A 23,207-nucleotide genomic window follows, 5' to 3' on the forward strand; every position below is an offset into this window, starting at 1 on the left:
TGTTTCGGGAAACATAAGCGTCACCGTGATTGTTAGCCTTGTTGATGTTCTTCTTACTATTCTTTGTTTCTGAGTAAATCAAAGAATTTGAGGTGGGTGTGGACAGAGGGGAGACAGAGCGCAGGGTAAGGGGGCATTTGCGCTGGGAGAATCAGTGATGTTCATTTCGGTCCATGACTTGAAGATAACTCAGGTTTTTTCTTCCTTCACCAGTAACACATTGCATCTGGTGTCTACCACCAAAACGGAAGTGATCCCACCTCTCGTTGAGAACAGGCAGTCCTGGTCAACTTGCAAGCCTTTCTTTATTGGCCTGAACTACTGCACCGCGGTCGCTTATTCCAACGCCAGCTCCACAGACTCTTCTTCCTACTACCCACTGACTGGGGACACCAGGTCAGAGATGCTCAGTGTCCCCACCCAGCGTGTGCTTACCTCCTACCTTATGGCGACCGAGCAGGGCCAAGACAAAATGCTGTGTGTTGTAGATGTCGCGTCACCAGCCTCAGAAATTTGCACTGTCCTTTGGTTATTTAGAACAGTGGTCCTTTGCCCAACACACCTGAAGGGTACCTACCTAACCTTTGAGTCTAGGGCTGGGCGTCTTCATAGGTGGGTAGGAGTGGGGCGGTGCTGGAAGGTGAGGCGTCATGATCCCTAAGGGAGGTCTTCGCTCAAAAAATAAACAACAAGGGACTTCCCTGGTGGTCCAGTGGTTAAGACTCCACGCTTCCACTTCAGGGGGCACAGGTTCGATCCCTGGTCGGGGAACTAAGATCCCACATGCAGCACGGTGCAGCCAAAAAATAAAATAAAATAAATTAAAATAAGACTTATAGGACAAGTCTTATCCTTGTTCTCAGCTTTGCTGACACAACCAACCAACTCCTGCTTGTCCAAAAACCCCAGGCACCCTGGGATCTGCCCTTGCCTTGGGCTTTTGGAGGGACTGAAAGGGATCATAAAGATCATCATTAGTTAAGGACAAGAGACAATGTTGAATAAGGACCAGATTTTTGTTGCAATTGAGGCTGACTTGTTTTGGGGACGTTGTCATCATCATGAAAGCTCTAACGTTATGCATCACACGCATTGTAACATCTTTAGATTTGAACTGGAACTGAAGCCAACAGGAGAAGTAGAACAGTATTCTGCCAGGGCATTCTACGAACTCCAGAGAGATGGTGAAGCTTTGGTGGACATGCTGAAGTTTGTAACTCAGGCAAAAGGCAAGTGCCCAGAAAAGGGTCCCTCCATCTCTGCCCTCGGTCTCAGGTCCAGGACTCACAAGCAGAATATATTTAATTTAATGTATTTAACAAATATTTACTGAGTGCCAGATAAGTGTCAGGCCTGTTCTGAGAGCTGAGGCTAGAATAGTAAACAATGGAGATAAAGTCCCCATCCTTGTGGAGTTTATAGTAAACAACCAAACAAGTAAATATTCAGAAAGTCAGATTAGTGCTGGGGAGAAGAATAGAGCACAGAGGGGTCTAGGGAATGTCAGGAGTGACAGCAAGGAGGAAGGATGGGGGAAGCCAGTGCCATTTGAAATGATAAGGGAAACCCTCACTGGTAAAGGGAGCATAAAAAAGAGACCTGAAGGAGGGAAGGGGATAAGCCATGTGGAAAGAGCGTTACAGGCTGAGGGGCGAGCTGGTGCAGAGGCCCTGAGGCAGGCGCATGGCTACTGTGTTTGAGGAAAAGGAGGGAAGCCAGTATGGCTGAAGCAGGGAGATCAGGGAGGAAAATGGTAGATGAGGTCAGAGATGTAGGGGGTTGTGAGGGAAGGATGGTCTTCTAGGCTGTGTAAGGATGTTAGTTTTTACGATGAGTGAAGTAAGAAGCTACTATTTTTTTTAATTGAAGTATGCTTGATTTAAAATGTTGTGTTACTTTCAGGTGTACAGCAAAGTGATTCAGTTGTACATATATACATATTCTTTTTCAGATTCTTTTCCATTATAGATTATTACAAGATATTGACTATAGTTTCCTGTGCTATACAGTAGATCCTTGTTTATCTCTTTTATATATAGTACTGTGTATCTGTTCATCTCAAACTTCTAGTTTACCCATCCACCCCCTTTCCCCTTTAGTAACTATGTTTGTTTTCTATGTCTGTGAGTCTGTTTTGTAAATAAGTTCATTTGTATCATTTTTTTAAAGATTCCACATGTAAGTGATAGCATATGATATTTGTCTTTCTCTGTCTGACTTACTTCACTTAGTACGATAATCTCTAGGTCCATCCATGTTGCTACAAATAGCAGTGTTTCATTCTTTTTTATGGCTGAGTAGTATTTCGTTGTATGTATATACCAGATCTTCTTTATCCATTCATCTGTTGGTGGACACTTAACGTTTCTTCTGTTTCTTCCATGTGTTGACTATTACAGATAGTGTTGCTGTGAACATTAGGGTTCATGTATCTTTTCAAATTAGAGTTTTTGTCTAATTTGGATATATGCCCAGGAGTGGGATTGCTACATCGTATGGTAAGTCTCTTTTTAGTTTTTTAGGAAACCTACATACTGTTCTCCATAGTGGCTGCACCAATTTACATTCCCACCAACAGTGCAGGAGGGTTCCCTTTTCTCCACACCCTCTCCAGCATTTGTTACTTTTAGACTTTTTGATCACGGCCATTCTGACTGGTGTGAGGTGATACCTAATTGTAGTTTTGATTCGTGTTTCTCTAATAATTAGCGATGCTGAGCATCTTTTCACGTGCTTGTTTGCCGTATGTATGTCTGTTTAGTTCTTCTGCCCGTTTTTTGATTGGGTTGTTTTTTTTTGATATTGAGCCATATAAGCTGTTTGTATGTTTGGAAATTAAGCCATTGTTGGCTGCATTGTTTGCAAATATTTTCTCCCAGTCTGTAGGTTGTCTTTCTGTTTTGTTTATGGTTTCCTTTGCTGTGGTTATAAGTTTGATTATGTCCTATTTGTTTATTTTTGAAGAAGCTACTGTTTGATTTATGTTTATGTTGAAGAGAGACTTTAGGGAGACAAGAGCAGAGAAACTAGTATGTAGACCATCACAGTAATCCAGGCCAGAGACGGTGGTGCTTTGGGCTGGAGTGGTGATGGCAAAGGCGGTTGGACTCGGCCATGTTTTGAAGACTGGGAAGACAAAATCTGCTGACACAGTAGATGTTCAGGGTAAGAGAAAAAAGGTAATCAGGATGACTCGAAGTTTTTGGCCTGAGCAGCTGGAGAACAGGGTTGCCACGTCCTGAGATGGAAGAGCAGGTTTTAGGGGTTGGAGAAGCTTAAATGTTCGCTTTGGAAGATGTTTTATGTAGGAATAATATGTCGCAAAATTAAACTAGGAAAACAAAACCCACAGGAAAGGGGGGGGCACGCAGGGGGCACGTACTGATAAAAAGTGTCAAGTAATGGTTTTACAAGAGATATAAAATGGGTACACCTGTGAATTGAAGGAAACCTGGAAATCTTGTGACAAAGAAAGGAGGAGCTGGGGAGAGGGGAAGGCAGGGCAGGGTGGCAACGAACCAGGAAGGGTGTCGTAGGCCGACGATCATACAGAGATGTCACGTGTGCCTGACACAGAAGGACTCCGAGCCCTTACTGGTCCCTGAACATGCTGAGTTTTTCTCATATCCGGACGTTTGCCTTTCCGATTCCCTCTGCCTGGAAGGCTCTCCCTGCAGGATGCAGCGTGGCTCAGCCTCTCTTCATTCAGGTCTCTGCCCACTTATCCTCTTGTCAGAACTTCTCTGACCACCACACATGAAATAGCGCCTCTTCTATCCCTTTCTCTCCTTTATCATCTTACGCGGTTTTACTTTTCTTCTTAACAAACATGTATTGCCACCTGACGTAAATAATGTACTTGCTTATTGTCTGTACCCCTCCCATTAGAATGTCAGTTCCATGAGGGCAGGGGCTTCCAGTGCCAAGAGCAGTGCCTAGCACGCGATAAGCAATCAATAAATACTTACAGATTGAACAAATGTGCAAGTACCACTGAGTTAAAAATTTAAGGTAAAATCCTGAACTGTGTCCTCATTTGAGCACATTAAGTACTTGAGGTTTCTCTGCCTTTTTCTCTCTTTCCTTTCTAAACATATCTTCTGAATAGACATCTTGATTCTCTTGTACACTCTTCCAGGTGTGAAGCAGACCGAGGCGACTATGATGTTCACATATAACCGGCAGAGTAAGACTTTGTCCAGTGAAATCCAGATTCCAGATTTTGACGTTGACCTTGGGACAGTCCTCAGAGTTCATGATAAATCTGCTAAGGAAGAAGAGTCTTACAAGCTCACCCTGGACATTCAGAATAAGAAAATCACTGAGGTCACCCTCACCGGCCATGTGAGGTAAGGAAGGCTCAAGGGGGGGTCTGACCTGAGCTGTGGGCCTTTGTGGCTCTTTCCTTTCCTCCTTTTCAGCTTTAAAGCTGACCAAGGGGTCTGCACTTCAAGGGGTAGACAGAGCCCTCAACACTGTGACCCTCTGCACGTGTCCAGTTGGATCTGCCTACCATTCATTGGGTACTTACTATTCATCAGGCACTATACTGGGTACTTTAAAGAAATTATCTCAGCCCTCATGAGAAACTGCAGATAGGTATGAGTTTCCCTGTTTTATAGATAAGGAAATGGTAGCTTGGAGGGGTTAAATAATTTGGCCAAGGCAGTAGAGCTAGTAAATGGTAGAGCAGGATTCAGTTTTCGAAAACCTCTCTCCCATACCTCCCTGGAGTGTCCTGAATTTGTAGTGAGTTAGCTTTAGAAGTTAAGGAGTTGCATCTCTGGTCATTTCTCTGAGCCATTCATTTATCTTGTTTTCATCGCCACAAATGGAACTTGCATTGAACCCTGCCTATCTCTTTGGAATGAATGGAGTCACTGACGTCAACTTTTTCTTTTTCAATAGTTATGACAGGAAGGAAGAAGGCAAAATCAGAGGTGTTATCTCCATACCCCGTTTGCAAGCAGAAGCCAGAAGTGAGATCCTCACCCAGTGGTCTCCCTCAAAACTGCTCCTGCAGATGGACTCATCTGCTACAGCTTATGGCTCAACAGTTTCCAAGAAGGTGGCGTGGCGTTATGGTAAGCACGTCCTCCCCACGTGAGCACTTCCAAGAGCACGGTGTACTCGATGGCAGTGTTGACAGCCACAGATAGGAGCTGACCTGGCACTATTGACAACTATGTCACGTGTGTGTTTTCAGATGAAGAGAAGATTGAATTTGAATGGAACACAGGCACCAACGTGGATACCAAAAAAGCAGCTTCCAGTTTCCCTGTGGATCTCTCTGATTATCCTAAAAGTTTGCATACGTATGCCAGTAGTCTCCTGGATCACAGAGTTCCTCAAACAGGCATGACTTTCCGGCACATGGGTTCCAAATTAGTAGTTGTAAGTACATATCAGCCAGTCAATAAATACACGGTTATAAGTGCTAATCACATAGTCAACTCTGAGTTAGGTGAAAGAGTATCCAAAGATGGATAAGGCATGCTTCCTACCCCCAGGGAACTCCTGGGGAGAAAAAGAAACACGTATGCATAGTTACCCAGTTACACAAGGCTATATTTTTCAATACCAAATGAATACTACTAAGCAGAAGAGTTGCCTGTGCCTAATATATCACAGGGAGCTTCAGGACACTGACTAGGGGTTTGACTATGCTACGTATTCCTTTCATAAAATACAGGAAGAGATTAATTACTGACAACCAAAATTCATAATTTTTATTTTTTAACTTTGAGTATACCGTCCTGCTTAACGATCAAGCTGTCAAATATAGATTATCACCTGATGTTAACTGTGTTTGATGCCCATCCATGCCCATTGCTTTGAAAACTCCTATTATTTTGTAGGCAACAAGCACATGGCTTCAGGAGGCATCGAGGAATCTTCCTTATGCCCAGAATTTACAAGATCATCTCAGTGGCCTACAAGAGTTGTACCTCCAGGAAATGCAATTGCCAGACTTCCACATCCCAGAAAACCTCTTCTTAAAAAGGTAAAAAGAGGAACCAGAAAAATTCCTTGAACCATGAAAGGTAAATGGAAGATTTTACTTAGCATGATTTAGACTTTTTTTTAATTTACATTTTTAAGGGAAACAAGGTAAGCATTTTCAGGAGATTAGTAACTCACATAAACATTGTGGCATTTTTGCATTATTAAATATGAGGTCAGAACGTGAATGCCAACCCAGTCAAAAAAAAAAAAAAAAAAAAAAAACCTAAGAAAGTAATTAGGAGATTCTGGTACTTTCACCCTAAGATGTTTTATTCACTTAGTTTTAAAACTGAATTTGAAAGCCATTCAGTTTTCCTCTACTATAAGTGAACTCCCCTTATGCTCAGGATCAGGATATACTCATAATCATGAAGAATTCAAGAGTGGCTGGCAGACTTGTTGGCTACAGGCTTGCTGTTGAGCTCAGAGGGTCAGGACAGCCATTGGGCATGGAATGAAGGCACATTCTGAGAGCATATGTCACTTTAGCAAAATAGCATCATCCTTATGGGGAAGTCAGACTGTAAAATGCTTGGTCCCCTTCTGTACTTACAGAAATACATGTGATGCTTTGATGTCTGTCATGAAAATTTAAAAATCAGAGCATGAGCTGAAAAGACTACAGTCTGTTCTGGATTGACTGTTCTCTGTTATCTTCAGGGTTTAGAAAACAAGTGGCCTGTGTCACGTGGGCCTTTCCATAGTCTGTGTCTGGGCAGCAAAGTTTAATAGACCAGATAAGTGTGTGAAAGGGCTAAAATTCACCAAAGCACTCATATGGACAAAATATGAAGATAAGAGAAAAAAAGTGGCAGCTTCAGAGGACCCAGGAACCTCTTCCTTCACTCTTAGTGTTTCCAACCATCAGTCTTGTCTGTGCTGTGCTGAAAAGGCAGGACCACAGGACCTTAGGAATGGATGGGACCTTATCCAGCATGGGATCTTATCGTGAATGCTGGGATCTGGATAGGCAGCACCCAGTCCTTGATGGAGCAATGCAATGAATAGTTGTTTGTTTACTACACTTACACTCTGCCATCCTACCTTCTTCTTGTGAGTTGTCAAAATAGTCCATTGTATGTGCATAGTACTGAAAAGATTGCAAAGTGCTTTTAGGTATCTTTTCTCATTTCATATCCAAGACTGGCTCTGTGAGATCAGCAGAAACGGTACTATTATCCTCACTACGCAGATAACATCACTGAGACTCAGAAAGGCGAATTCACTAGCATAGCTCCCACTGACTGATGATACTAACATTATAACTCAAGATTACTGATGCCCATGCCTGTGCTCTTTCCACATGTCAAGATGCCTCAATTCAGTTGAGCAAATACGTATCAAGTATCCCCTGTGTGCAGTACTAGATTAGATTAGGTGCAGTGAGAAAATAAAAACTGGATAAGGTGTAATCCTTCCCCCCACAGCAAGACACTGTGTAGACACTGACAAATGAACAAATAAGTGCTAGTTATATAAGCAGATTATGAAAAGATCTTTGAGATAGGTGGAAGCAACTGTGTCACTATAAGAACAAGAGAAATTGACTGTGACTTAGATGGGATGGTAGAAATAAGGACACAGCTCTTGGGAGGGATTTGAACGGATGTGAGCGTTTGTAGGTAGAGGTTAAAGCCAAGGGACGCCAGGCCCAGGGAGCAGCATGAGAAGTAGTGCGGTCCAGGATTGGAAATGAGACACATGCACTATTGCTTAGAAGGTCAGGTGGCAGAGAACTTCGAGGGCTTGCTGTCTGACTGTAGGGACATTGTCTTTGCTCTTCATTTCAGTGATGGTCGGATCAAATACACCCTGAACAAGAACAGTGTGAACATTGAGATCCCTTTGCCTTTTGGTGGCAAATCCTCCAAAGATCTAAAGATGTTAGAGACTATTCGGACACCGGCCCTCAACTTACACCCTGTGGGATTCCACCTGCCATCTCAAGAGTTCCAAGTCCCCGCTTTTACAATCCCCAAGTTTTATCAACTGCGGGTGCCTCTCTTGGGTGTTCTAGACCTCTCCACAAATACCTACAGTAACTTGTACAACTGGTCCGCCTCCTATACTGGCGGCAACACCAGCACAGACCCCTTGAGCCTCCAGGCTCAGTGCCATGTGAAGGCAGACGCTGTGGTCGACCTGCTCTCCTACCACGTGCAAGGTGAGCCCTGCCCGAGGGGAGGTTCACAGAGCGAATTTGCTGCAGGTTCCAATGGGCTAGCCTCCTCTATGAAGGGAAAAACTTGGGCTTTCTTGCAGACATTGTTCTTGCTACTTGGAACCCTATTCTTTTTCCTTCCTCCCTTCCTTCCTCCCTCCCTTTCTTCCTTTGGAAATATTTATTAAACACCTATGTATCAAGTATTCTACTAGGCAGTAACAGAGAAAACAGATAAACTGGCAATTAGAAGTCAGTGTGAGAGGTGCTGTGATAGGGTATAGTGTGTAAGGTGCAGTGGAGGACAAGGGAACCCAGCAAGGTCTGTGGTGGTCAGGGAAGGCTTCCAGGAGGAATGCCTTTTGCTATCAGATTTTGTGCTCATGTTATAAATGGAGGAGACTGTTGCGCAACTGACCCAGACCAATGGGACTTTCTTATTGAAAGACTTTCAGCATAGAAATTGTTGTGGAAGTGCATGACTTCATTTAACCAATGTGTTTTGATTTTTATGCTAGGATCTGCAAAAACAACGTATGACCACAGGAATACACTCACGTTTTCAGGTGATGGGTCTCTACACCACAAATTCCTGGATTCACATGTCAAATTCAGTCACGTAGAGAAAATTGGAAACAATCCAGCCTCAAAAGGTTTTCTAACATTCGATGCATCGAGTGCCTGGGGACCACAGATATCTGCTTCAGTCCATTTGGACTCAAAAAAGAAACAGCATTTGTATGTCAAAGAAGTCACGATTGATGGGCAGTTCAGAGACTCTTCGTTCTATGCTAAAGGCGCATATGACCTGTCTTATCAGAGGGATCCTGCCACTGGCCAGCTAAATGGGGAATCCAACCTGAGGTTTAACTCCTCCTACGTCCAGGGCACCAACCAGATAACAGGAAGATATGAAGATGGAACAGTCTCTATTACGTCCACCTTGGATCTGCAAGGTGGCCTCATGAAAAATACCGCTTCCCTGAAATATGAGAACTATGAGCTGACTCTGAAATCTGACACTAATGGGAAGTATGAGGACTTTGCCACTTCGAACAAGATGGATCTGACTTTCTCTAAGCAAAGTGCATTGCTACGTTCTGAGTATCAGGCTGATTACAAGTCACTGAAGTTCTTCACCCTGCTTTCTGGATCACTAAACTCCCATGGTCTTGAGTTAAATGCTGACATCTTGGGCACTGACAGAATTAATAGTGGTGCTCACAAGGCAACACTAAGGATTGCCCAAGATGGAATGTCTACCAGTGCAATGACCAACTTGAAGTATAGTCCCCTAATGCTGGAGAATGAACTCAATGCCGCGCTTGGCCTCTCTGGGGCATCCCTGAAATTAACAACAAATGGCCGCTTCCGGGAACACCATGCAAAATTCAGTCTAGATGGAAGAGCTACCCTCACAGAGGTGTCACTGGGAAGTGCTTATCAGGCCGTGATTCTGGGTGTTGACAGCAAAAACATTTTCAACTTCAGAATCAACCAGGAAGGACTCAAGCTTTCAAATGACATGATGGGCTCATACGCTGAAATGAAACTTGACTACACAAACAATCTGAACATTGCAGGGTTATCACTGGACTTCTCTTCCAAACTTGACAACATTTATAGCTCTGACAAGTTTTATAAGCAAAATTTTAATCTACAGTTACAGCCCTATTCCCTGGTAACTACTTTAAACAATGACTTGAAATTCAGTGCTCTGGATATGACCAGCAATGGAAAATTACGGCTTGAACCTCTGAAGTTGAATGTGGGTGGGACCATAAAAGGAGCCTACCAAAATAATGAACTAAAACACATCTACACTCTTTCTTATGCTGACTTATCAGCAAGTTATAAAGCAGACACTGTAGCTAAGGTGCAGGGGACAGAGTTTAGCCATCGGCTCAACACTAACATCGCTGGGCTTGCTTCAACCGTTGACATCAGTACAAACTACAATTCGGACTCCCTGCATTTCAACAATGTTTTCCACTCTGCAATGGCCCCATTTACAATGACCGTCGACACGCATACAAATGGCAATGGGAAACTGGTTCTCTGGGGACAACACACTGGGCAGCTGTATAGCAAATTCCTGTTGAAAGCAGAACCTCTGGCCTTTACTTTCTCTCATGATTACAGAGGATCCACAAGTCACCATCTCGTGTCCAGGAGGAGCATCAGTACTGCTCTTGATCATAAAATCAGTGCCCTGCTCACTCTGGCCGAGCAGACAGGCACCTGGAAACTCAAGACCCAGTTGAACCAAAATGAATACAGCCAGGACTTCAGTGCTTACAACACTAAAGACAAAGTTGGTGTTGAGCTCAGTGGACGAGCCCTGGCTGACCTCACTGTGCTGGACTCCCCTATTACAGTGCCACTTTTACTCAGTGAGCCCATCAGTGTAATTGATGCTTTAGAGCTGAGGGACGCTGTTGACCAGCCCCAAGAATTCACTCTTGTTGCTTCTGTAAAATATGATAAGAACCAAGATGTTCACACCATCAACCTCCCATTCTTTAAAATCCTGCCAGAATATTTTGAGAAGACTCGAGAGGTAGTTATAGGTGCACTGGAAGCTATACAGAAAGAACTGAAACACATCAATATTGATGAACGCATGAGGAAATACATAGCAGCCTTGGACAAACTCCCACAGCAAGTTAATGATTATCTGAATGCTTCCAACTGGGAGAAACAAGTTTTGAGTGCCAAGGAGAAACTAACTGCTTTCACAGAAAATTATAGAATTACAGAAAATGATCTGCAGATCGCATTAGACAATGCCAAAATCAACCTTAATGGAAAACTATCTCAGCTACAAACATATGTGATACAATTTGATCAGTATATTAAAGATAATTATGATTTACATGATTTTAAGGCAGCTATTGCTAAGATTATTGATCGAATCATTGAAAAATTGAAAACTCTTGATGAACATTATCATATCCGTGTAACTGTACAAAAAAAAATCCATGATCTGTATTTTTTTATTGAAAATATTGATTTTAACAAAATTGGAAGTAGTACTGCATCTTGGATTCAAACTATGGATACTAAGTATCAAATCAGAATCCAGATACAAGAAAAATTGCAGCAGCTCAATGCACAGATTCAGAATGTAGACATCCAGCACCTTGCTGAAAAGCTCAAACAACAGGTTGAAGCTATTGATGTCAGGGTGCTTTTAGATCAGTTGAGAACTACAATCTCATTTCAAAGAATAAAGGAAATTATTGAGCATGTCAAATACTGTGTTACAAATCTTTTTGAAGATTTTGAAGTAACTGAGGAAATCAATGCTTTCAGAGTCATGGTCCATGAGTTCACTGAGATGTATAAAATAGACCACCACATCCAGGTTTTAATGGATAAATCAGTGCAGTTGGCCCACCAATATAAGCTGCAGGAGACTGTTCAGAAGCTAACCAGTGTCCTACAACAAGTCAAGATGGCAGACCTTGTTGAGGAATTGATTGGGTTTACCGACCATGCTCTCAAGCAGCTTGAAGCATTGTCTTTTAAACAATTCATTGAAGAAATAAACAGATTCCTTGACATGCTGGTAAAGAAATTAAGGTCATTTGATTACCACCAGTTTGTAGATAAAACCAATAACAAAATTCGTGAGGTGACTCACAGAATCAATGGTGAAATTCAGGCTCTGGGACTTCCACAGAAAGCTAAAGCACTAAAACTGTTTACAGAGGACATCAAGGCCACAGTCTCAATCCATCTGGAAAACCTAAAGGCCACCAAAATAACCTTATTCTTTGATTGGTTACAGGAGGTTTCTGTAGTTCACATGAAAGCCAAATTCCAAGAGACCCTGGAAGATATACGAGACCGAGTGTATCAAATGGATATGCAGCAGGAAGTCCAGCGATACCTGTTCCTAGTTGGCCAGGTTTACAGCACACTTGTCACCTATATTTCTGATTGGTGGAATCTTGCTGCTAAGAACCTTACTGACTTTGCAGAACAGTATTCTATCCAAGACTGGGCCAAAAACCTGAAAACATTAGTAGAACAAGGGTTCACTGTTCCCAAAATCCAGACCACCTTCGGGACCATACCTGCCTTTGAAGTCAGTCTCCGTGCCCTTCAGGAGGCTACGTATCAGACTCCTGACTTCACTGTCCCCCTGACAGATCTGAAGATTCCATCCGTTCAGATCAACTTCAAAAAGTTGAAAGATATAAAAATCCCATCCAGGTTTTCCACGCCAGAATTTACTGTCCTCAATACCTTCCACATCCCTTCCTTTACAGTTGACTTGGTAGAAATAAAAACAAAGATCATCAGAACCATTGACCAAATGCTGAACAGTGAGCTGCAGTGGCCAGTCCCGGAAGTGTACCTGAGGGATCTGAGCGGGGTGGACACCATTCTTGCCAGAATCACTCTGCCAGACTTCCATTTACCAGAAATCACAATTCCAGAACTTGTCATCCCACATCTCAATGTTACAGATTTTCAAGTTTCTGACCTTCACATACCAGAATTCCAACTTCCCCACATCTCACACACACCTGAAGTACCTACTTTTGGCAAGCTGTATGGCGTTTTGAAAATCCAATCTCCCCTTCTCATATTAGATGCAAATGCTGACATTCAGAATGTAACTGCTTCATCGAACCAGGCAGAGATTGAGGCTTCCGTCACTGCCAAAGGAGAATCCAAATTAGAAGTTCTCAATTTCTATTTTCAAGCAAATGCACAACTTTCAGACCCTAAGATTAATCCACTTGTTCTGAAGGAATCTATGAGGTTCTCCAGCAAGTACCTGAAAACGGAGCATGAGAGTGAAGTGCTATTTGTTGGAAATACTATTGAGGGAAAATCAAACACAGTGGCAGGTTTACACACAGAAAAAAATACACTGGAGCTTAGTAACGGTGTGCTCGTCAAGGTAAATAATCAGCTTACCCTGGACAGCAACACAAAGTACTTCCACAAATTGAACATCCCCAAACTAGACTTCTCCAGCCAGGCTGACCTGCGCAGTGAAATCAAGACCCTGTTGGAAGCTGGACACCTAGCATGGACTTCTTCTGGAACAGGGTCCTGGAAATTGGCCTGCCACAAATTCTCAGATGAGGGAACACATGAATCCCAAAGTAACTTTACTATGGAAGGACCCATCACGTCCTTTGGATTGTCTAATAAGATCAATAGCAAACACCTAAGAGTAAACCAAAATATAGTTTATGAATCTCGCTTCCTCAACTTTTCTAAATTTGAAATCCAGTCACAAGCTGAATGCCAGTACTTGGGCCACAGTGTTCTAACTGCTAAAGGTATGGCACTGCTTAGAGAAGGGAAGGCAGAGATAACTGGCAACCATGATGCGCATTTAAATGGAAAGGTTATTGGAACTTTGAAAAATTCTCTTTTCTTTTCAGCACAGCCACGTGCGCTTACCGCATCCACAAACAATGAAGGGAACTTGAGAGTTAGTTTTCCATTAAAATTGACAGGGAAGATAGACTTTCTGAATAATTATGCACTGTTTCTGAGTCCTAGTGCCCAGCAAGCAAGTTGGCAAGCAAGTGCCAGGTTCAATCATTATAAGTACAATCAAAATTTCTCTGCTGGAAACAATGAGAAAAGCACTGAGGCCCACATAGGAATAAATGGAGAAGCCAACCTGGATTTTTTAAACATTCCTTTAACAATCCCTGAAATGACTCTACCTTATACAAAGCTCACAACGCCCCAGGTGAAAGATATCTCCTTATGGGAAAAGACAGGCTTGAAGGAATTCTTGAAAACAACAAAGCAATCGTTCGATTTAAGTGTAAAGGCTCAGTATAAGAAAAACAAAGACAAGCATTCCATCCCAGTTCCTCTGGATGTATTTTATGCATTTATCAATCGTAACATCAATTCCTTCAACAGGCGTTTCAAGACAGTCAGAAACAAGGCATTAGATTTTTTTATCAAATCCTACAATGAAGCAAAAATTACATTTGATAAGTACAAGGTTGAAAAATCCCTCAATCAGCAACCCAGGATCTATAAAATTCCTGGATACACTATTCCAGTTACCAACATTGAAGTGTCTCCATTCACAGTGAAGATGTTGACATTCGGGTATGTGATCCCCAAAGAGATCAGCACCCCCAGCATCACCATGCCGGGTTCTGGCGTCTACGTGCCCTCATACACATTAGTCCTGCCATTCCTAGAGCTGCCAACCCTTCATGTCCCTAGGAATCTTCTTGAGCTTTCTCTTCCAGAGTTCAAGGTACTGAGTACCACAAACAAAATTTTAATTCCAGCCATGGGCAATATTACCTATGATTTTTCCTTTAAATCAAGTGTCATCACACTGAATACCAATGTTGGTCTTTATAACCAATCAGATATTGTGGCTCATTTTCTTACTTCCTCTTCTTCTGTCATTGATGCACTGCAGTACAAATTAGAGGGCACCTCAAGTTTGACGAGGAAAAGAGGGTTGAAGTTAGCCACAGCTTTGTCTCTGAGTAACAAACTCGTGGAGGGCAATCATGACAATACTATTAGCTTCACCAAGAAAAACATGGATGCATCCATGACAACAACTGCAAGAGTCCAAATTCCACTTTTGAGAATGAATTTCAAGCAAGAACTTAATGGAAATACCAAGTCAAAACCTACTGTCTCTTCATCCATGGAATTAAAGTATGATTTCAGTTGGCCCCATGTGTACACTACTGCTACAGGGGCGTTTGACCACAAGCTCAGCTTAGAATGTCTCACCTCTTACTTTTCCATTGAGTCATCTACCAAAGGAGGTGTCAAGGCTTTTATCCTTTCAAAGGAATATTCAGGAACTCTTGCCAGTGAGGCCAGCACTTACTTGAATTCCAAGGGTACTCGATCTTCTGTGAAGCTGCTAGGAGCTTCCAAAGTAGATGGTATCTGGAATCTTGAAGTAAAAGAAAATTTTGCTGGAGAAACCACTCTCCAACGCATATATGCCATCTGGGAACAAAATACGAAAAACCATTTACGGCTAGGGGGCCTCTTTTTAACATCTGGAGAGCATACAAGCAAAGCCACCCTGGAACTTTCCCTATGGGAAGTATCAGCCCTTGTTCAGGTCCGTGCACGTCAGCCCAGTTCCCTTCTTAACATCAATTACCTTGGCCAGGAAGTGTCCCTGAATGCTAACACTAAGAACCAGAAAATCAGCTGGAAAAGTCAGGTCCAGGTTCATTCTGGGTCTCTCCAGAACAACATACAGCTTTCCAATGACCAAGAAGAGGCACGCCTTGACATGGCAGGCTCCTTAGAAGGGTACCTATGGTTCCTCAAAGATGTTGTCCTACCAGTTTATGACAAGAGCATATGGGACCTCCTAAAGCTGGATGTAACCACCAACAACGATAGGAAACAGTATCTCCGTGCTTCAACTGCCCTTGTATATACCAAAAACCCCAATGGCTATCCTGTTTCTATCCCCGTGCGAGAATTGGCTGATAAATTCATTATTCCTGGACTGAAACTACATAACCTAAATTCCGTTAACGTCACACCTACATTCCACGTACCCTTTACAGATCTTCAGGTCCCATCCTACATACTTGACTTCAGTGAAATAAAAATCTACAAGAAGCTAAGTACTTTGCCATTTGCCCTCAACATACCAACACTACCCAAAGTGAAATTCCCCAAAGTTGATGTGTTAGTGCAATATTCTAAACCAGAAGTCTCCTCAGTTCCCTTTTTTGAGATAACTGTGCCTGCATCTCAGTTAACTGTGTCCCACTTCACCCTTCCAAAAAGTATTTCAGTTGGCAGTGCCGTTTTGGATCTGAGTGTGGCCAGCAACATTGCAGACTTCGAGTTGTCAACCATCACCATGCCTGAGCAGACTATTGAGATTCCTTCCATGAAGTTCTCTGTACCTGCTGGAATTTTCATTCCTTCCTTTGGAACACTGACTGCACGTTTCGAGGTGGCCTCTCCCTTGTATAATGCCACTTGGAGTGCTGGTTTGAAAAACAAAGAAGATCACGTTGAAACCTTCCTGGATTCCACATGCAGCTCCACCATTCAGTTCCTGGAATATGACCTAAACGGTAAGGAAATTTCCTGCCTCCCCTACGTGCTTTATTTCTTCAGTGCGAGTTGTGAATAAATAATTCTGTATTTAGATATGACTCGAAGCAAAATTGCTCTCTATAGCAAAATTGAAAAGAGGCGGGAAGGAGACACATGTATACCCCACATATGAAAACCATCCTGTTGAAAACCTACTGAAATTGCAGAAGAATAGGGTCAGAGAAAATAGATTTTTCTGTAATCATTTTAGGACTAAAAAGGTCTCCTGTTTTTTTAAATGAGGACTGCATGTTTCAAACATATAAGACAGTTAAGATAGAATTCTCTGTTTTCACAATGAAAATGTTTATATCCTGCAGTAACTAATCTAATGAAATATAAAATCTTTCCCATACAGTTGTGGGAACACACAAAGTTGAAGGTGGCATGTTAGTTTGTAAAACTAACGGATCATTTGCACACCGTGACTTCAGTGCAGAATATGAAGAAGATGGCAGATATCAAGGACTTGGGTACGGAGCTTCTATTTTCATCTCCTTTCCAGTCATTGTGATGTTTGCCATCTCCACATCCCTTTCGTGACAGGCCATCTGCTTTCTTTTGCTTTCAGGTACTGGAATGGAAAGGTCGACCTTAACATCACCAGCCCAACATTAACTGATGTCCGTCTGCGCTACCAAGAAAGCGAGAACCACCTCTCCTCCTCAGTAGCCTCCCCAGCCATAGGCACTGTGGTCATCGACGTGAAAAACATTAACGATGCCTTACTGAGATGGAACCTCTACTACCGCCCTCAGGTGAGTCCCATCTAGTGGGTTACACACCCCAAGAGCAAACAGAGAATATGGACAGGTAAACTGAAGTCCGTACAAAGTATTACCTAGGGGCTTTCCCAAACTAGGTGAAACACAGGCAATGAGCAGGTTGAACTTCTCTTCTGAGGAACTCTTCTCCAGAAAGTATTAGGAGTCTTTTATTGATTGTATTAGATGCACACATGACCTCATATTACCACTATTATTTTATTACATTTGGGCAGTTCTAGAAAGATGAGAGTTTTGCCTCATCACCTAAATCATGGAAAAACTCTGCCATATGCTGAGTACATTTTTCAGACTGGGGCTTCTGGAGTATTTGAGGCTTCAAAATTCTTCCCCACAGTAGGATTGTTAGATATGCCAAGTTTCTCTCACGTACTTTACAAGCTCTGCCAGGGCCAAATCAAAGATGCCATTAGCAGAGGAGAAGAAATAATCAGGTTCTATCTCTAAAGTTTATCACAGGCTTAGAGGATGGATGGCTCCTGATAGTGGTCTTCTAGGTCTCTGCTCGATGGGCCCTGGACTTTTTTCTTCTTTGTTACTTCTCCTTTCTCTGAATTAGTCTTTCCCTGTTTTTTTTTCTCCCCGTTCTCTTCCTCCTCTTCCTCCTCCTCCCCCTCCTCCTCCTCTTCTGATCTTCAGGCCTAGAAAGGCCTGAATGTTGAATGTTACTGTGTAAATGCCTTACATAATTTTGTCCTTTCTGGGGCATGTGTTAAAGAGGAATTAACAAGAGTGTATTTGTTTAACCGTAAGACAAACACATGAACTGACATATGAAAGATAAATCCCCATCAGAATATGAAAGATCCTCTGATCTTTACTTTTAAACTGCTAATGAAGTTTTAGTGTAGTATATTATGTAATCAAGATAATTGAAAACATGTTCTTTTCATCCTTTTTTGCTGGTTTTAGTCCTCTCCAGATAAAACACTCAACATAGTCAAAATTGAGATGAGGGTCCCGGAATTGGATGATGAAATTCAGATTAAAGCTAACTGGGAAGAAGAAGCAGTGTCTGAATTGCTAAGCTCTCTCAAGGACAATATGCCCAAGGCCACGGGGGCCTCTTATGACTATGTCAACAAGTACCACCAGGAGTATACGGGACTCGATCTGAGAGACGCTTCTTTAAAACTGAGAAGAGGTTTGCAGAACAGCGCTGAGCAGGTGTATCAAGGGGCCGTGAGGCAGATTGATGAGGTGGACGTGGGGCTCCGAAAGATAGCCAGAGGCACCACTAGAACCTACCAGCAGTGGAAGGACAAGGCCAAGAGTCTGTACCAGGAACTATTGGCTCAGGAGGACCACAGTGGTTTCCAGAGACTCCAGAAGAAGGTGTTTGACAGCTTAATAGGAGTTACTCAGGAATACAATGTGACAGTCAACCGTGTGATTGACTCGTTCATTGATTTCCTGAAGTCCACCAGATTCCAGCTCCCAGGAAGAGCCGGGAACTACACTGAAGACGAACTCTACACTATGGTCCTGAAGAAAGTAGGGGAGCTGCTGTCCCAGGTACATTCAAAGATCCATAGTGGGTTAGAAATACTGTTTTCCTATTTCCAAGACCTGATGGAGAAATCTGAATTAATCAAGGACCTAAAGAATAAATTTCCCTTTGATTCAGTGCACGATCAACTAATAGGTATAGGCTCAGAGTATGGAAAACTTTTGAAATCTTTATCACAAAAGGTCCAAAAGGCACTTAGTGACCTCCAGTCTGTCAAGACTACAGAGATGCTAAGTGATCTTAAGAAGTTTCTACATAGCATTTTCCAAGAGATAGAAGAAGACCTTAAACGTTTAAAGGAGAAGAAATTTACTGATCTCATTAATGATATCCAACATGACATCAGCACAACCTTCGACATATTCATTTCCTTTGTTTCTAGACTCCTGAAAGAAAACCTAGGTCGTAACTTTGGTGAGTTTAATGAACTTGTTCAAAACAAGCTTCAGGAAGCTTCTCAAGAGCTACAGCAGCTCCATCAGTATGTGCAGGCTCTTCGCAAAGAATATTTTGATCCAAGTATGGTTGGCTGGACAGTGAAATATTATGAACTTGAAGAAAAGATCATCAACCTGATCAAGAACCTAGTAGATGCCCTTAAGGACTTCCATTCCAAATACACTGTCAGTGCTGCTGGCTTTGCTTCCCAACTCTCAAGTCAGGTTGAGCAACTGGTGCAGAAAGATTTCCAGGAATATCTGAGCATCCTTGCCAATGCAGATGGAAAAGGGAAAGAGAAGATTGCAGAGCTTTCTACCAGTGCTCAGGAAATAATTAAAAGCTGGGCTGTTACAGTGAAGGAAATCATTTCTGATTACCACCAGCAGTTCACATATAAACTACAGGATTTTGCAGACCACCTCTCTGATTACTATGAAAAATTCATTGCTGAGTCCAAAAGATTGATTGACCTGTCCATTCAAAAATACCACATGTTTCTGAGATATATCATGGAGTTACTGAAAGAGCTACAATTGGCCACAGTCAATGGCATGAGCCCCTACATAAGGGTTGCTCCAGGAGAGTTTACTATCACCTTCTAATTTTTTATAGCAATTCTCATTTATTCTTCTGCTCCAATTAAATTTCCACATAGTACGGAAAATATTCAAACTGTATGTATTAATATAATCATCCACCAAGCCAGCCCTGTAGCAGGTAGCTGACTACATGCAGAAACACATATGAACTGGACCTGCATCGAAGCTGGCATCAGATCTCTGAAGGTCTCTGAACTCTGGGAAATGACATTTTTTGCAAGTTAAAGAAAACCAGGATCTGAGTTATTTTGCTAAACTTTGGGAGAGCGAGAACAAATAAATAAATTCTTTATTGTGTATCATACCACTCAATGTGACTCATTCATATTGAAAGATAGAGAAATGAGGTTACTTATTCAAATGTCTGGCATTTCAAAACCTCTAGAACACACACTGTTTTGAGTGATAGGGGAAAAGGAGAATTTAGGGAGGGAAGTACTTTGCCACCTTGAAGAAAGTAACTGATCTCAGAGACTGTATTTGCCAAGTGAGAATGAAAAACTATTTGCAAAGACTTTCACATAATTTGACCCACAGGAGCATCTCATTATGTGCCACACAATCTTCCTCACCAACCAGTCTGCTTTTGCCAGGCAAGGCTCTCTGCTAGGCTCTGAGATAAACCATCAGGCCCTTTATTTGACTCGCCTGCCAGCAGTAGAAAAGGAATGGCTAAGAAAGAAGTCCTAACCACAAGGGTTTCGTGGCAGTAGGGATCCCAGAAGGCTCCCTGCAGTTCGGCCAGGATCCATTCGTGGCAGAGGAAGTAAGGGTAGGAGAGGAGACTTGGGACATGGGTTCCTAACATTTCTGGGACCAAGCATACATTAATGCTCTTGAATTTCTTTATTTCTCCAAACTTAATATCCAGTCATCCTAAGTGTAATCAAAACCCAAGTGTTTCCCCTACTACATCCACTCACCTCAAACTCTGATTTTAAACACTGGCAACATCCAGTCAGAGCATCCAGGATGAGCTCTGGTGAGGGAAGGCTGCAGAGAAGCTGTGCAGCCCAGCTGTCACTAATGTCATTGGGAAGGTCAGCTATAACTTGCATTTCAGTGGCACTGGAGGACAAAGGAAGGGTGTGACCTTTGGGGAATAGGAAATTGGAGACCACCCCACCGCCAAGTCCTACATGAGACCTGTTTGGAAAAGGCCCTTTTTATCCCCAGATACCTTCAAGCTGCAACATTCTTTCATAAAGCCTTCAAATTCCCTTGGTAAAGGCCACTCTTAAAATACACAAGCATTACCTGGAAAAGAAAACACATTAGCCTCTTGGTACCTTAGCAGGATTCTTCTATCTAGAACTGAGGAGCCAGAAAGAGTCATAGGGAGGTGGAATATGTATGGATCTGGTACTCAAGGAAAGTCTTTTGGCTAATGAATCAATAGATGGATGGATGAGTGGATGAGTGGATGGGTAGATGGATGGACAGATAGTTGAGTGAATGAATGAGAGGGTAGATGAGGGGTCAGTTCCAAGCACGAGATAAGGGGAGAAATTAGGCCCAGGTCCCACAGCAGCACATGAGCGGTTCCAGGCATAACTCTATGAGACTTTCCCTGACGAGCTGTGAGCAGCGAGGATCTACTGAGTGTTCAAATTGAAAGGAGGCCTGGGATTATGGCTTAATTTGGAGGGAAAGGAGGAGTCCGAGCTTCCTGGTGCTCACATGGCCATATCTGTGTCTGGGGCATGAGAGGAGGAAAAAACAGACACAAATTCAAAATGATCATAGAATCACACAGTGCCACCTGTTCAGTTCCCTGACTGGTATCCCTTATACGAGGTGCCCCTGGCTGGCTTAGAATATCTTTATCATGCTCAGTAAAGTTGGAAGAAGGGATCTTTGGCAGGGCTTGGACTTTTCTTGTCCTCTACCTTGGTCTTCCACTACATATCAGGATACTTCTCTGGGTTCAGTTAATGGCTACATTCCTTACTTGTTTGGAGCTTTGGGCATCTTATTTCCCCTCTGTGAGCTTCAGTTTTCTTATCTACAAAATGAGGGTAATATCTATCCTACCTGCCTTGTAAGGCTGTCCCATGAAAATCAGTTGAAATAATAACGTGACAGAGTTTTGTAACCTTTAATATTGTGTAGAAACGAAGTGCTATTATTATTAGATGATTATTTAAACAAGTTTATGGCAAGGAGAGAGAATGGAGACAAGGAGAACTGGCCAGTTTAGTGAATATTTATTAAATGCTTCTATGTGCTAAGCACAAAAGCTCTACAGAGGAGACAAAAATCAGTAAGACACAGTTCCTGGATGTCTGTCTGTCCATCTGTTTATCAAAGGTGGAATGTGTTGTCTCGTGATGGGTATAAACAAAGTACTATGAAGGTTTTATAACAGGAAAGGATAAGAATCAAGAAGTTTTCATGGAGACCACTGAAATGGATCTTGAAGTTACATAGACTTTAATAAGAGATAAGGGAGAAATGCCATTCTAGAAGAAGAACATAGCAAATAAAGATAGATGGGTGTGTTTGAAGGTGGCCAAAGCACAGGAAAAGTCAAGGGGAGACAGGATTGGAAAGGCAGCAGAGGTCTTGAAAGCTGGAGTGAAAGGTGGTACTCTCTTGGCTGGAGAGGGCATCCAATGAAGGTATTTGAACAGGAGGGTGTTATGGGTTGTGATTTAAGAAAACTGATAGGGCAGCTTTTGCAGGACGAATTGTAATGAGATGAATCTGGGTATGAGGCTGTTCCAAGGTCCAAGTAAAAGATGCTGAGCATCTCAGCCGAGTTATAGATGCTGCGGTTGGTGAGGACCGGTTGGATACAAGAAGCATCATGAAGACATAAGACAGAGCCAGGGGGCTGATTGTTTAGGACAGAAGGGATGGGTACAAAAGCTATTAGAACTGAGCTGCCTTGGAAACTCACTGGAACCAAAAATTGGAGGGGTTGCTGGAGTGACTTGAAGAACAAGGAAGAATGACTAAAGCAGACTTCAGAGTTACGAAATTTTGAACCTGCATAACTTGAAGACCTATGGGGCATCACTAGAAATAGGAGAAACGTGTTGAGGGTAGACTATTAATGTAAGGCATGGACCCACAGATGATCAGTGACAACTGGAAAGGGAGTGTGGGATCGCATGGTAAGTTTCAAGTTGCAGTGGTATGTCCAAGCAGAAATATCTCCAATATTAAGTTGGAGATGTGGGCTAGAGAAACAACATCCAAAGGAATGGGGACTAAGGAGAATTTTAACCAATTGTATTGATTTTATGTCCTTATACGTACCTTTAGAAACATAACAAGAAAGCAAAGTTTGTCCCCTTGTACAATTACTTGGCCTATTGACCTGAGAGTGAGCCAACATGTACATGTCCTGAGAACATACTGTGAGATGACTCGGAAAGTACTACTATAAACACAGCTATTCCTCCCGTAAAACAAATATCCAAAGTTTAAAACCAAAGGAGAAGTAAGATAATGGCGCCCAGCCCGGGTCCCTGGAACTCTGGAAGCATGATCAAGCTGCGTGCTTTGGTTCGACTCCCAGGTCCTGCCTTAGACTAGTGGTGCTGTCCCCAGAATAAACCTTGTAATTGTTGGGTCCATTGTGAGTGGGTTCTCTTTGC

At 42.5% G+C, this 23,207-nt stretch overlaps 1 protein-coding gene across 1 annotated transcript in view; it reads left to right on the plus strand.

Moving 5' to 3' along the window:
- The window catches only part of APOB (apolipoprotein B), a 39,511-nt gene extending 19,605 nt beyond the window's left edge, over window positions 1-19,906 (plus strand). The window contains exons 19-29 of the mRNA XM_082427392.1: window positions 214-396; window positions 1,108-1,229; window positions 4,139-4,349; window positions 4,909-5,084; window positions 5,207-5,394; window positions 5,859-6,004; window positions 7,797-8,170; window positions 8,686-16,245; window positions 16,626-16,740; window positions 16,839-17,025; window positions 17,965-19,906. Of these exons, the coding sequence (XP_082283518.1) occupies window positions 214-396; window positions 1,108-1,229; window positions 4,139-4,349; window positions 4,909-5,084; window positions 5,207-5,394; window positions 5,859-6,004; window positions 7,797-8,170; window positions 8,686-16,245; window positions 16,626-16,740; window positions 16,839-17,025; window positions 17,965-19,605 (10,903 nt within the window). The 3' untranslated portion in view covers window positions 19,606-19,906. The remainder of the gene's footprint in view (window positions 1-213; window positions 397-1,107; window positions 1,230-4,138; window positions 4,350-4,908; window positions 5,085-5,206; window positions 5,395-5,858; window positions 6,005-7,796; window positions 8,171-8,685; window positions 16,246-16,625; window positions 16,741-16,838; window positions 17,026-17,964) is intronic.
- Window positions 19,907-23,207: the final 3,301 nt, after the last annotated feature.

The sequence above is a fragment of the Balaenoptera physalus genome (genome assembly GCF_965194825.1).
Source record: "Balaenoptera physalus genome assembly, chromosome: 15".
Taxonomy (NCBI): domain Eukaryota; kingdom Metazoa; phylum Chordata; class Mammalia; order Artiodactyla; family Balaenopteridae; genus Balaenoptera; species Balaenoptera physalus.